Genomic DNA, 12,628 nt, shown 5'->3' on the forward strand with positions numbered 1-12,628 from the left:
CCGCTAGGACGCCAAGCCGCTCATTTCACGCTGCTAGGCCGCCGGGCCGCCGAGCTCCTATATCGACTTTTGGGAAAATGCTGATAATCGCAGCAGGATAAAAAGGAAGGATTTTTTTCTGATATGTCAAGGGAGTATTTGTTAATTTAGGTGATTTGCTTTGTAAAATACTTTTTATTGCAAATTTTGAGCAACGGAATGATTTTTTTCTCGAACTGAGAAGCCCCGCCTCCTTTTCCCTTTAAAGACACCCACCTGAAAATGTATAAACACAATCGTTAGATTTGTACCTAATAATACCTGGGAATACAGAATTAGAATTACGACGATCATTTGCGTTCAAGGATTAATTTAATATAAGCCACCAAATGAACCTTAAAGTTTGCGAAGCAGCGTGGTAGTTCGTCATACTTTTAAAAGATCGAAAATGATATTTATTCAGTTAATTGTTAATTTCCATTTTATGAAATAGCTACAGTTTTTTCACAATTCGTTTCCTATTAAATTACAATTCATGAGCACCACAACCTTTTCATTGGTACCACAACGTTCAGAAATTCGAGCATAGTGCAGCAAGAACCTCAATGGTTTTCTTTTTTAATAAATTTGAAATTATGGATATTTACCTCGATTAAAACAGTTCATGTACACCGCATGCATCTTGCGCAAAAATTCATAATAGTTCCGTTCAAAAACAGCAGAATGGCTATGGTTTTATTTTTCAAAATGTTCATGTTAATACAATAACACAGCTTTTTTATGTAGACAAAATTGTTATCTTGTAGTTTTTCAAGAGAATCTTATTCTATGAACAAAAGAGTTTTCCTTTGTTGGAACAGCAAACTGGTCACATTTGAATTTCTAAAAAAACGTTATCAGCCCTGCTAAAAAAAACGAATATGAATGTCACTCTTACTTAATATACTTATGTCTGACCACCATATATACTGGTAGGCAATTAGCCACTGGACGTGTCAAAATCGTTTTCTTTGATAGCTCTTATTTACCCTAAATACCATAGTAAATTTATTGTTATTATTCGAAGTACAGATGCCACAACTAAGAGCATTAAGTTAGTGTTATTGTGTGTTGTTTTCCAAAAACATAAATCATATTTTAACATGCTTTAAATGCACGCAGATGCTTACATATTGTGCTAAAATGTAGACACTTCAAAAACATTTTAAAACACGTTATATCAAATAGGCAGAGTCAATTAGCGTTTCAAAGCACACACTGTAAAATTTGCATAATATCACAAGGATGGGCTTTTTAGTAATTATAAAATGTTATTCGTATAAAATTACAAAATAAATGGCCATTGAGTGTCGCTTAAATTGCCATCCCATTTGACAAACTATAATTTCGAACACTAAAACAAGACAATACATGATTATGTACAACATAAATCATTTTTAAAAACAATGAATATTGTTCAAACATTGCAAACATTTAGGACTATTATCATAAAGTCAATGTCCATAGCCTATACGCCGAGACACTAAATATTTACACACAAAAACACTGCAAACAAATTAATATGGTTAAGACAGTCCAACAAATTTCATGACTTTGCGCACAGCGCGTTTTACGACGCCTTCGTCGTCGGGAGACCAGCTGGAGCAGTCGTCGGGCGGGTTGACGTCCATAGTAGAGGTGACAGTACCGCCGACTGTTGACCGCCGAGCAGCACTGCCGAAAGCCCGCCTCCAAAAATCGCGTTATTAGGGTTGTTATCGTACTCGGCTCCTATTGCGAAAGGATATTCCTTACGGAGTTCGCCAAATCTGAAACATGTTTGGTAATACATATTAGGACGGTTTGCAGCATAATAGTATTTATTCAGTCATAGTAACTGCACCAACAAGCCGATCTATTGAAAATATACCCGATTGCTTCTGTGCATATGGGTGGCGTCATTGTGTTGTACGATTTAGGCAAGGGCAAAGATTAAGTAACTGCACGGTTATGTTCCGCCTTCTTATAACTGTTCCGATAAAAAGTTAAGATATAGACGAAACGGTTAACACTCTGAAACATGGTAAATATGAACACTACATAACAGTGTTTATACACAATTTAAATTATTTCATTTATCAATGCATCAGTATATATAATGCATTGTATCACTGCGTAATAATCATAAGTCACCCACGTTGCCATTGCTTTTTTATGTTTTGTTAATTCATATTCTGAGTGCAAAAAAAATAATAGGTTTAAAGATCACACGAGATTCTCACACGAGATTATGTTGAATGATTTACATCATATAATCTTGTCTTTTCTTATCTGATCTTAAACTTCAAATAATTTCTAGAGTTTTTATCAATATTCTGCAGTAATCTTCATTTTACCAAAGTTTAAAGGTACAAAGTAGTGTAGTATTGCCTAAGCCGCAGCGTTGCTTGCACAACCAATGTACTTATGAATACTACCAGTAAGTGAGTCGATTAAATACCGATAGCAGCAGCGCTGTTTGATGTCGTAAGGATTGAAGAACCACGACTCGTAACAGTGGGTATACTGGTCAATATTCGGCCACAGCTTGTCATTTTGTTGAAAGGTGTAGTCCTTCAAAATAAACATATTTATTACAAACATACGTCTTATATAAAGGCCAATAAAATAGCATGATACATGACAAAGATGTTTCAATCGGTCCGAGTTAAAATGTTTCGCGTATCGGAACACGATACAACCTTTAAATTATAGAATACAACAATGTAAAATAAATAAAATATTTCCTATTATCATATGACAACTGAACGAAGTGAAAGAGTAAACAGAAAATTAAACATACAAAGATTGTCTGATGATTTACCAAACTAATGTCATCTCCAATAAATGTTCTTTGGACCTTTTATAGTTCATATATTATTTGGTTTAATAATATTATTCCCTTACCTCTTTCATATCTTGTTCGTAACAGGGACAAGGGTATGAGTTTGTAAGCTGTTTTCGCGTCCATGTTTTCAAGTCTTGGTTCTCGTGGAACTTCCGGCATCTCACCTCGTCCCACATGTCGTCAGTGATGTACGTCACGTTGTGCAGCCAACGGCCTTTGACCGCTTAAATTGTAAGAGTAAGAAAGGTAGGATGATTTACAAATGTGCGTCTTGTGCTGTATCAAATATAAACGACAGGAATAAACACAATCCATTTTAATAATTGTGTAAGATATTAAATTAATGAAGATAATAATACTCACCAAATATAATTAAAACACGTACCAAAATTATTTGAGGTGATCTACAATTGTAAAAATACCTTAGAAAAAAGTACTACTGGGTAAAAGCATGCCATTGAACCTAACATTGTATTGATAAATCCAACGGACCTGGGGAGACATTCGAGCCGTTCTTAAGGTTCGTGAAGTTGCTCCGATCGGCTAGAATTTTGCCGGAAAAGTTCCCGGGATAGGTATATCCAGCGGCAACTGGCGTATAGTTGTCGGGTTTGATACTGAACTGCTCTTGATCGTAGTTAAACAGCAAGTACGAGTACAGGCCGTCCGTTACCACAATCGCCTGCATCGACAGGTTCTGAAAACATCGACATTAAAAGAGGAGGTAAGTGTACAGTCCGTGCGTTACCAAAATCGCCTGCATCGACAGGTTCTGAAAACACCGACATTAAAAGAGTAGGTAAGTGTACAGTCCGTCCGTTACCACAATCGCCTGCATCGACAGGTTCTGAAAATACCGACATTAAAAGAGGAGGTAAGTGTACAGTCCTTCCGTTTCCACCATTGCCTGCATCGACATGTTCTGAAAACACCAACATTAAAAGAGTATGTAAGTGTACAGTCCGTCCGTTAACACAATCGCCTGCATCGCCCGTTTCTCAAAACACCTACATATAAAAAGTAGGTACTTGTTTAGGTCGTTCGTTTCCACCATCGCCTGCATCGACAGACAGCAAAAAACATCGACATATAAGAAGCATTTAAGTTGACTGACTGTTCGTTAACACATTCGCCTGCAACTGACAGGTTCAATAAGCACCGACATTTATGGAGTAGGTAGCTGCATTGTCCGTCTGTTACAAACTCGAATGACACTAGCAACACGCACAATAAAACTAAACAACAACCCGCTCCTCATTCGTTTTCGCTGGAAACACCGAGGGGTATTTTGCATTAAGCATTAAGGAATAAAATCATGCCTTATCACAATGACACGGTCAATGAAATATATGATGAACAACCTCTACGTCATACGCTTTAACCTTCCAACAGGGTTTTAGTTAGTAGTTTAGCATTTATACTTGTCCCTGTAGTTTTTACTTTCCTAACAAATCAATAACAGGGTTCTTTGGTCTACATAAGACTTGCCACTATCTTAAAATTAACATCGAATTACGGGGATGATTTCGAGCGCTCCTTCTGACAAAAATCCAAACGTATATAATTTATTTTAAAAAGAAAACTTACGAGCGTTTTATCGGCAATTTACAAGCAATAGTTTACCTGCTGTTTAATTAGCTCATATCCCGGCATGTAGGGTGAGTGTATGGTGGCATTTCTCCAGGTCAATGCTATGGCAACATCTACGCTGAAGTCTCGACGGTTAGTGTATTGACGTACTAAATCCTCAATTTGCTTCATGTCCTTTGCATCTGTAGTCTTGTTTGACAGAACATGAACGCACAGTCCGGCGCCCGTTATGTTGCGAGTGTCAATGTTTGTCCACAGAGGAGCAATAACAATGTGGTTGTCCACGTATTTCTTCCACAATGTGGAATTCTCGGCGCCGTATCGCTCATACAATGGCGGATAGTTCAGGGCAAGGAATCCATTCATATTCGGCTTTAGGATTAAAAACATAATCATTTCAGACATTAAAATAATACTAGCGTGACAACGTTATTAAATAAACTTAATTGTAATCAATCAGCTCTCGTTGCATTACATACAATAGCAAAATGGATTTTCTTTCAATGACGATAACACTTTGATTCACTTACACAACTTGCGGATAAAAACCGGTTGCATTATTTATAATACGTACCCGGAATACGTCAAAGTACTTTCCGAGATATGGAAAACGCCCATTTGGAATATTTATGGGGTCCAAAATTTTGTTATCACCATTGTCACATACTTCTGGCGCCTTTTTGAAGTCCAACATGACCGGTTCTGGAGATATAGGCAAATGTGTTTAACAAATTAAGCGATAATCGAATACGAATGGCATGCATGCATCATGCTGACATATAGTTTCCCTGACAGTTTGTAGGCAGTCAATATCACATGTATAGTAAGATTACACACATAAACAATGCGAAAAGGGAACGTGGGAATGTGGAAAAGGATGAACAATCAAGATGCGTAGAAAGGGGACGTATTTGATTTTGAAAAAACAAATTGTTAAAACAAAATCATTTATATAAATAAAATTAAAGCTTACTGAAGCATCCAACAAATGGATCTCCTTGGGGAAAATCCCTGTCGCATTTGCAGTAGTAGGTGCCATAACCGTCTGTGCACGTGGCATTGTGGCCGCAAGCATTGACCCTTTCCCTGCACTCATCTACGTCTTGAAAAATTACAGAGACAAAAAAGTAAAGTTATAGTATGGCTTGGTATGAAGCACGGGTACGATTGACGATCCGATGATACTAAATACAAGTCAATGAAAATGACGAACACTAAACGTATTCTAATACTGTCAGTGTTTTCTTACACCTCTAATTTGATAAATGAGAATTCTGTAAAAACATTCCAAAACATACTTCATCGGTCACCTTTGTTTAAAGTAAATGTTTCTTATACGTAAATATGACTATTACTTCCTCAAGCCAAATGTTTCCAAACATTAATCTAAGGTAGTTTTAATATTGGAAACATTATTTGATATTATAATATAAGTATTATTACTAGTATTTATTTTATTCATGAAACATAACGTTTGAATACAGTGTTTTAAAAGCCTAAATATGACGGTAGTGGTGGAAATGTAATTTGCAAGTGCTTCCATACTTGTTTCACAGTTGGTTCCCTGCCATCCCGAATTACACCTGCAGTAATAGCCGGGATCCAGGTTTGTGCACCATTGAGTCTGGTTTCGACTGTACTTGCAGTTGATGCCTTTAGGGTCTTGACACTCGTTGTGGTCTGAGCGAAGTAATTGTAAGTTAGAAAAATGCCAGAGAAGTTTGCATTTATTGATAAATGCTGGTACAAGTGTGAAAGTGAATAGTCATAAACGAGGCTTATCCCCTCAACCCTCCCCTCCCCTCCCCGAGTGAACTTTTCTTTCGGTGATCGCTCCAAGGCGTTAACGTGCTCATACATTATTAGGTATAGTTTTACGCATGAGTTATCTGCCCATGTTGGTTCGCACGTTGTAAGTTTGTTACATAAGCATGTGCATAAACATGATCTCTAACAGGGAGTTGTGGATATAAGGCTTTTACTGTATTTCCCAGTATAACACAAATGATACGTTGAAACCTACATCGGCAAAACAAACACATACATGACTTGAAACACATTTCAAATTTCATCGTTTATCTATAAATATTAATAATGTTGCATTGGATAAGCATTGGACATGCGACTCTTAATTTTGTCAAACTAAAAAGGTGCATTTTACAGAGCATGAGCAAGAAAAATAAAACAAAAAATAGCAAAACAACCTTGGCAGTCCCGGCCAATAGATTCGTATGTGTTCGAAGTGGCCATGTCGTCATATCCGTTCTTGCAAAGACACTTGTAGCCTCCGATGTTGTTTGTGCAATTGGCGTTACGATGGCAGTTGTGCTTACCGGAATGACATTCGTCAATATCTTTAAACACAATACTTTCAATATAAGGATAAATGAAATTGATAGTAAGAAAGGAAAAAAGAACCAATAGTTCAAATAATGGAACGCGGTGAGTGTAAACTACGAAAGTATTCTCTGATAAACTTACTTTTTCGTTACATTGGTTACTGTTAACTCGTATAGTGTAAACTACGGGAACATCTGCTCATAAGTCTACTTTTTGGCTACATTGATCACTGTTAACTCGTGTAGTGTAAACTAAGGGAAAATCCTCTGACAAGCTTACGTTTTCGCTTCCTTGGTTACTGTTTACTCGTGTAGTGTAAAATAAGAGAACATCCTCTGACAATCCTACGTTTTCGCTACATTTGTTACTTTTAAAAATTTGTAGTGTGAAATACAGGAATACCCTCTGATAAGCCAGCTTTTTCGCTACAATGTTAAGCTTAAGTTTTCGCTACGTTGGTCACTGTTAACTCTGGTAGTGTGAACAACGGGAACATCCTCTGATTAGCCTGCTTATTCGCTACATTGTTTACTGTTAACTCGTGTAGTGTAAACAACGAGAGAACATCCTCTGATTAGCCTGCTTTTTCGCTTCAATGGTTACTGTTCACTAGTGAAGTGTAAACTACGGAAACATCCTCTGACAAGCAAACGTTTTCGCTACACTGGTTACCGTTAACTCGTGTAGTGTAAACTTCGGGAACATCCTCTGATTAACCTGCTTATTCGCTACATTGGTAAGTGTCAACTCGTGTAGTGTAAAATAAGAGAACATCCTCTGACAATCCTAAGTTTTCAATACATTGGTAACTGTTAACTCGTGAAGTGTAAACTGGGGGAACATCCATTGATAAGCCTAATTTTTTGCTACATTGGTGACTGTTAACTCGTGTAGTGTAAAGTACAGGAACTACCTCTGATAACCTTACGTTTTAGCTACATTGGTTACCGTTAACACGTGTAGTGTAAACTGGTGGAACATCCACTGATAAGCCTATATTTTCGCTACATTGGTTACTGTTAACTCGTGTATTGTAAAGTACGAGAATATTCTCTGAAAAGCTTACGTTTTGGCTACATTGGTTTCCGTTAACTCGTGTATTGTAAACTACGGGGCCATCGTCTGATAATCTTATTTTGTCGCTAAAGTTGTTACTGTTAACTCTTGTAGTGTCACCTTTGGAAACATCCTCTGACAAGCTTACGCTTTCGCTAGATCGGTTAGTGTTAACTCATTTAGTGTAAACTACTAGAACATCCTCTGACAAGCTTACTTTTTCTTTACATTGATTAGTGTTAACTCGTGTAGTGTAAACTACGGGAACATCCTCTGATAAGCTTCGTTTTCGCTACCATGGTTACTGTTAACTCGTGTAGTGTAAACTACGGGGACATCCTTTGATACGTCTTCTTTTTCGCTTCATTTGGTAACCTTTAACTCGTGCAGTATAAACTACGGTAACATCTTCTGACAATTCTAAGTTTTCGCTACATTGGTAACTGTTAACTCGTGAAGTGTAAACTAGGGGAATATCCACTGATAAGCCTATTTTTTCGCTACATTGGTGACTGTAAACTCGTGTAGTGTAAAGTACGAGAACTACCTCTGATAAGCTTACGTTTTAGTTACATTGGTTACCGTTAACTCGTGAAGTGTAAACTGGGGGAACATCCACTGATAAGCCTAATTTTTCGCTACATTAGTGACTGTTAACTCGTTTAGTTTAAAGTTCGAGAATATTCTCTGATAAGCTTCGTTTTCGCTACATTCGTTTCCGTTAACTCGTGTAGTGTAAACTACGGAGCCATCGTCTGATAATCTTATTTTGTCGCTAAAGTTGTTACTGTTAACTCGTGTAGTGTAAACTACAAGAACATCCTCTGACAAGCTTACTTTTTCATTACATTGATCAGTGTTAACTCATGTAGTGTAAAGTACGGGAACATCCTCTGATAAGCTTCGTTTTCGCTACCTTGGTTACTGTTAACTCGTGTAGTGTAAACTACGGGGACATCCTTTAATACGACTTATTTTTTGCTTAATTGGTAACTTTTAACTCGTGCAGTATAAACTAAGGAAAAATCCTCTGACAAGCTAACGTTTTGGCTACATTGGTGACTGTTAATTCGTGAGGTGTAAACTACGGGAACATCCTCTGACAAGCTTATGCTTTCGCTACATCGGATAGTCGACTCGTTTAGTGTGTATTACGAGAACATCCTCTGACAAGATTACTTTTTCTTCACATTGGTTACTGTTAACTCGTGTAGTGTAAACTACGGGAACATCCTCTGATTAGCCTGTTTTTTCGCTACATTGGTTACTGTTAACTCGTGTAGTGTAAAATAAGAGAACATCCTCTGATAGTCCTACTTTTTCGCTACATTGGTTGCTGTTAAATCGTGTAGTGTAAACTACGAGAACATCCTCTGACAAGCCTGAGTTTTCGCTCCATTGTTTATTGCAGTTTTTTTTGCGTACATGAAAGAATATTATGTTACCTATGTATTGAAATAATACAAATAATATAGTAACTACAATAAACAGATATTACAGATATGAATCGTTCCTACTGTTTGATATGAGTAATTAGTGTGTTTAATTCATATCTTAAGAATTCATAATTTTTAGGTTTATTAGCAAGGTTGTATATTCTACCTACCTGTACAGTTTGGTGCGGGTGTGTCCCAATGTCCGGAACTGTTACAGGTAAGAGTTGTGTTGTTCCCAGTGTGATATCCACTGTCACACTTGAAAATAGCCTTACTCTCGTACGTTGTATAATTATATTGCCTTGAACTGTGATTGGAAGTAGGCGGGTCCCGACAGTCTTGAATAAACAATGAAACTACCTCAATACTGATAAATGTTATATAATTATTTTGAACTAAGTAGTATTTCTAACAAAACAGTTACAAACTTTCGCAATTCACAAAATTATTGAATTTTCAATAGTTATATGACTTGATCTTTTCAAAAAAGATCATTACCTCTTTTTTCGCAACCGCTCGGCGACGTCCATAAGCCAGAGTCCACACATTGAATAACTTCCGATGTTGAATTGTTATGGTTTTTACCCTTCAAACGGTAACCTTGCATGCAGGTGACGGTTGCATTATCTTGATACAATGTTAAGGTATGGAAAGTAATATTTTCCGCATTTTCCACCGATATGTTCATGCCACAATCTACGAAGTTAACGAAAACATAGCTTATATTCAATAGAACACAAGTGCCCCTAACAATATACTGGATAGATTTGTATACTTTATGGTATGAAGATACACCTAGACGTATGTAGTATTCACATTGACTAGAACAATATAAGCATACAAACAACTGGATATGTTTCCTATGATCAAAAAGCGAGTGGAATGCATTCAAAAATAAAATTAAATGGAGCCCTAAATTGGCGATCGTGATCACAAACCATATTACCTTTCTTTACACAACCACTCGGGGTTGCCCAAAAGCCGTTAAGATGGCAAGTAATTGTTTCCTCAATTACATTGTTCCCAAATGTCTCATTGACTCTATACCCTTTATCACAGGAAACTGTCGCGTTCTCATTGTAGTGGGTATCTCCAAAGGTCATCTTAGCATTAAGTGTTGTTATGTTACCACCACAATCTATAAATTACAAATATAAAGAATATGTTCATACAAAGAATTAATTGCAGTCACTGAAATTTTCTGCATTAAGCATGTTTTATTTGCGCCATTCATTTGTGTTACATATTATGTTTGTAATATAAATTGTGTTCATCTGTCTAATATAAAATGATAAAAGAAGTTAGTTAAGCGTATCTATAAAAATATAAAATTTAACTGTCTAAATTTAAAATCTAAATTCTTGCGAAGAAATAAGAATGCTCAAATGATTCGTGCTTTTGGTTTGATGACAGTCAAGCTGGAAAATAAACTCATTTTTCTTCGAGTAAAGTATTGAAGATATGAATATGAGTGCTTACATTCAACTGTTAAGTACAACTCTCTTATCTTCATCATCATCATCATATTACCTTTCCTAACGCACACAGGGGCATCTGACCAGGTCCCGGTTTTCATACAACGGATGGTGGTTGTAGTGTTGTCATTCCCTTCAGTTCCATTTATCCTGTGTCCCGGAATGCAGCTGACATTAGCAACATATTCAAACAAAGTACTATGCGGAAACGCCACTGTAGCATTGACTGTATGCGTTTCGTTGCTGCAGTCTAAAATTATTAATTATCAACTTTGTTGAATAATAACCATTTAAAACAGAATTATGCTTGAGATAATTTTAGATAAATTTAAGCATTCGATCATATTGTAAATTCATTTTAGCCTTTAATGTACTTTTTCGACAATTTATGAACAGTATCGACGACAACGATGATAATGATGATATGTGGGAAAATTGAAACTTGTTTTGATACGCGCCCATGTTTTTTGTTCAGTGTGTTGTTAATCTATTGTGTTCATAGTACGCCAAAGATGTTTAATAATGCTCAGCCTTAGAATTATATAAATAATGCATGGCTTCCAGTGTAACAGTACATATTGTCAACATGAGGGAAGTACTGTTTCCCGAGGCGAAGCCGAGGGTAACAGTATTTACCCGAATGTTGACAATATGTACTGTCACACTGGAAGCCATGGCATAGTTTTTTTTATTATATCGAACACAGTTACATTTATATACATATATAAAGATGTTTCACAATTACACAACTCTCAATTTTAATCAATTTATTCTGTAATTATTGTTTGGTTTCATTAGTTGTCATTTTGCTGCAAATGTCGTAAAGAAATAATGCAAACACTGGAAGTTACCAGATTTACAACACATTTTAATAAGCGCTTACCACCCCAGACTTGGGAAACCAAAAAGTGGCTATTTTTAGACGCGCGTGCTATGTGACGGTATCATGTCAACCGGTCTAAACGGTACTGTCAGTGTGACAGTACGAAATTGCTCATAATGGGTATATGAGAAATTAACATGGGCAGGTCACGTGAGGTATAATACTACATTTTCGTGCCCATCTGTGGGAACAATTTAGTAAGTAACATTACAGATTTCAAGATCTTAGGCTTGGGAAATCGTTTCAATTGGAACGTTTATTTAGGAGCTACCGATCACCACAATCACATACGTTTGAAAGATAAATTCGTATAATCAACGTGATAAGTTCAACATTCTAAGCTTCAGCAATACCTTTTCTTTCGCAGCCACGGGAACTGTTCCATAACCCCGTATGTTGACATTGAATGACTTCTGACACAATATTATTATCATTGTCTCCGATAATTCTGTATCCATCAGTACAATTTACAAATGCAATTGCTTCATAAAGCGTATCATTCTCATACGTAACTGATGCATTGGACGAATGCTCATTCGCGGAACAATCTGTTGTGCAAAGAAATAAGTTTGCATTCGATAGATTGCAGCTTATACTAAACAAACATATTTAAACGTCGCAGAAATCTACTTTACATATATTTTTGAAAATAATATGTGTACTGGTACACTTTGCTTTTCTTTCGTCGTTACTGAATAAATCAATTTAAATATCTCACGAAAACTACTTTACATATTATATAATTGAAAGAAAATATGTGTATGACTGGTACAACGTACTTTTCCTTTCGCATCCGTTACTCCACGACCAATTGCCCGAAGACTGGCACTGTATGTATTCAAACTGCTTTGTGTTATCTTCACTTCCCTTTACTCTATATCCTTGTTTGCATTTGATTTCCGCATTGTCCTCAAAACGCGAACCATTTGGGTACTTGACGTCAGCATTTTGTGCGCTTACTTTCATTTCACAATCTAAAATATTTGTTTCAAGAACAATGATA

General features: G+C 36.5%; 1 protein-coding gene across 2 annotated transcripts; it reads right to left on the minus strand.

Moving 5' to 3' along the window:
* Positions 1 to 700: 700 nt before the first annotated feature.
* LOC128238811 (uncharacterized) lies at positions 701 to 9,910 on the minus strand. Of its 2 annotated transcripts, XM_052955072.1 has the most exons (11): positions 9,766 to 9,910; positions 9,438 to 9,605; positions 6,640 to 6,789; positions 5,981 to 6,115; positions 5,409 to 5,537; positions 5,010 to 5,137; positions 4,469 to 4,807; positions 3,338 to 3,542; positions 2,905 to 3,068; positions 2,459 to 2,571; positions 701 to 1,787 (listed from the first exon to the last, which is right to left on the minus strand). In XM_052955072.1, the coding sequence occupies exons 1-11, from the start codon at positions 9,872 to 9,874 to the stop codon at positions 1,589 to 1,591; spliced, it is 1,839 nt and encodes a 612-aa protein (XP_052811032.1). In that variant the 5' UTR covers positions 9,875 to 9,910; the 3' UTR covers positions 701 to 1,588. The 2 variants fall into 2 exon arrangements, with proteins under 2 accessions (XP_052811032.1, XP_052811033.1); XM_052955073.1 differs by lacking the exons at positions 9,438 to 9,605; positions 9,766 to 9,910 and adding an exon at positions 6,917 to 7,086.
* Positions 9,911 to 12,628: the final 2,718 nt, after the last annotated feature.

This window comes from Mya arenaria, chromosome 6, assembly GCF_026914265.1.
Source record: "Mya arenaria isolate MELC-2E11 chromosome 6, ASM2691426v1".
NCBI classification, from domain to species: Eukaryota; Metazoa; Mollusca; class Bivalvia; order Myida; family Myidae; genus Mya; species Mya arenaria.

What these genes read in the sequence shown, in the direction of transcription:
- LOC128238811 (XM_052955072.1), bottom strand. Translation starts at nt 9,874, where the DNA reads ATGCAAGGTTACCGTTTGAAGGGTAAAAACCATAACAATTCAACATCG. An exon ending in GAGCGGTTGCGAAAAAAGAG is followed by an intron (nt 9,606 to 9,765) that starts GTAATGATCTTT and finishes TGTTTATTCAAG; the next exon opens with ACTGTCGGGACCCGCCTACT. An exon ending in ACCCGCACCAAACTGTACAG is followed by an intron (nt 6,790 to 9,437) that starts GTAGGTAGAATA and finishes TTGTGTTTAAAG; the next exon opens with ATATTGACGAATGTCATTCC.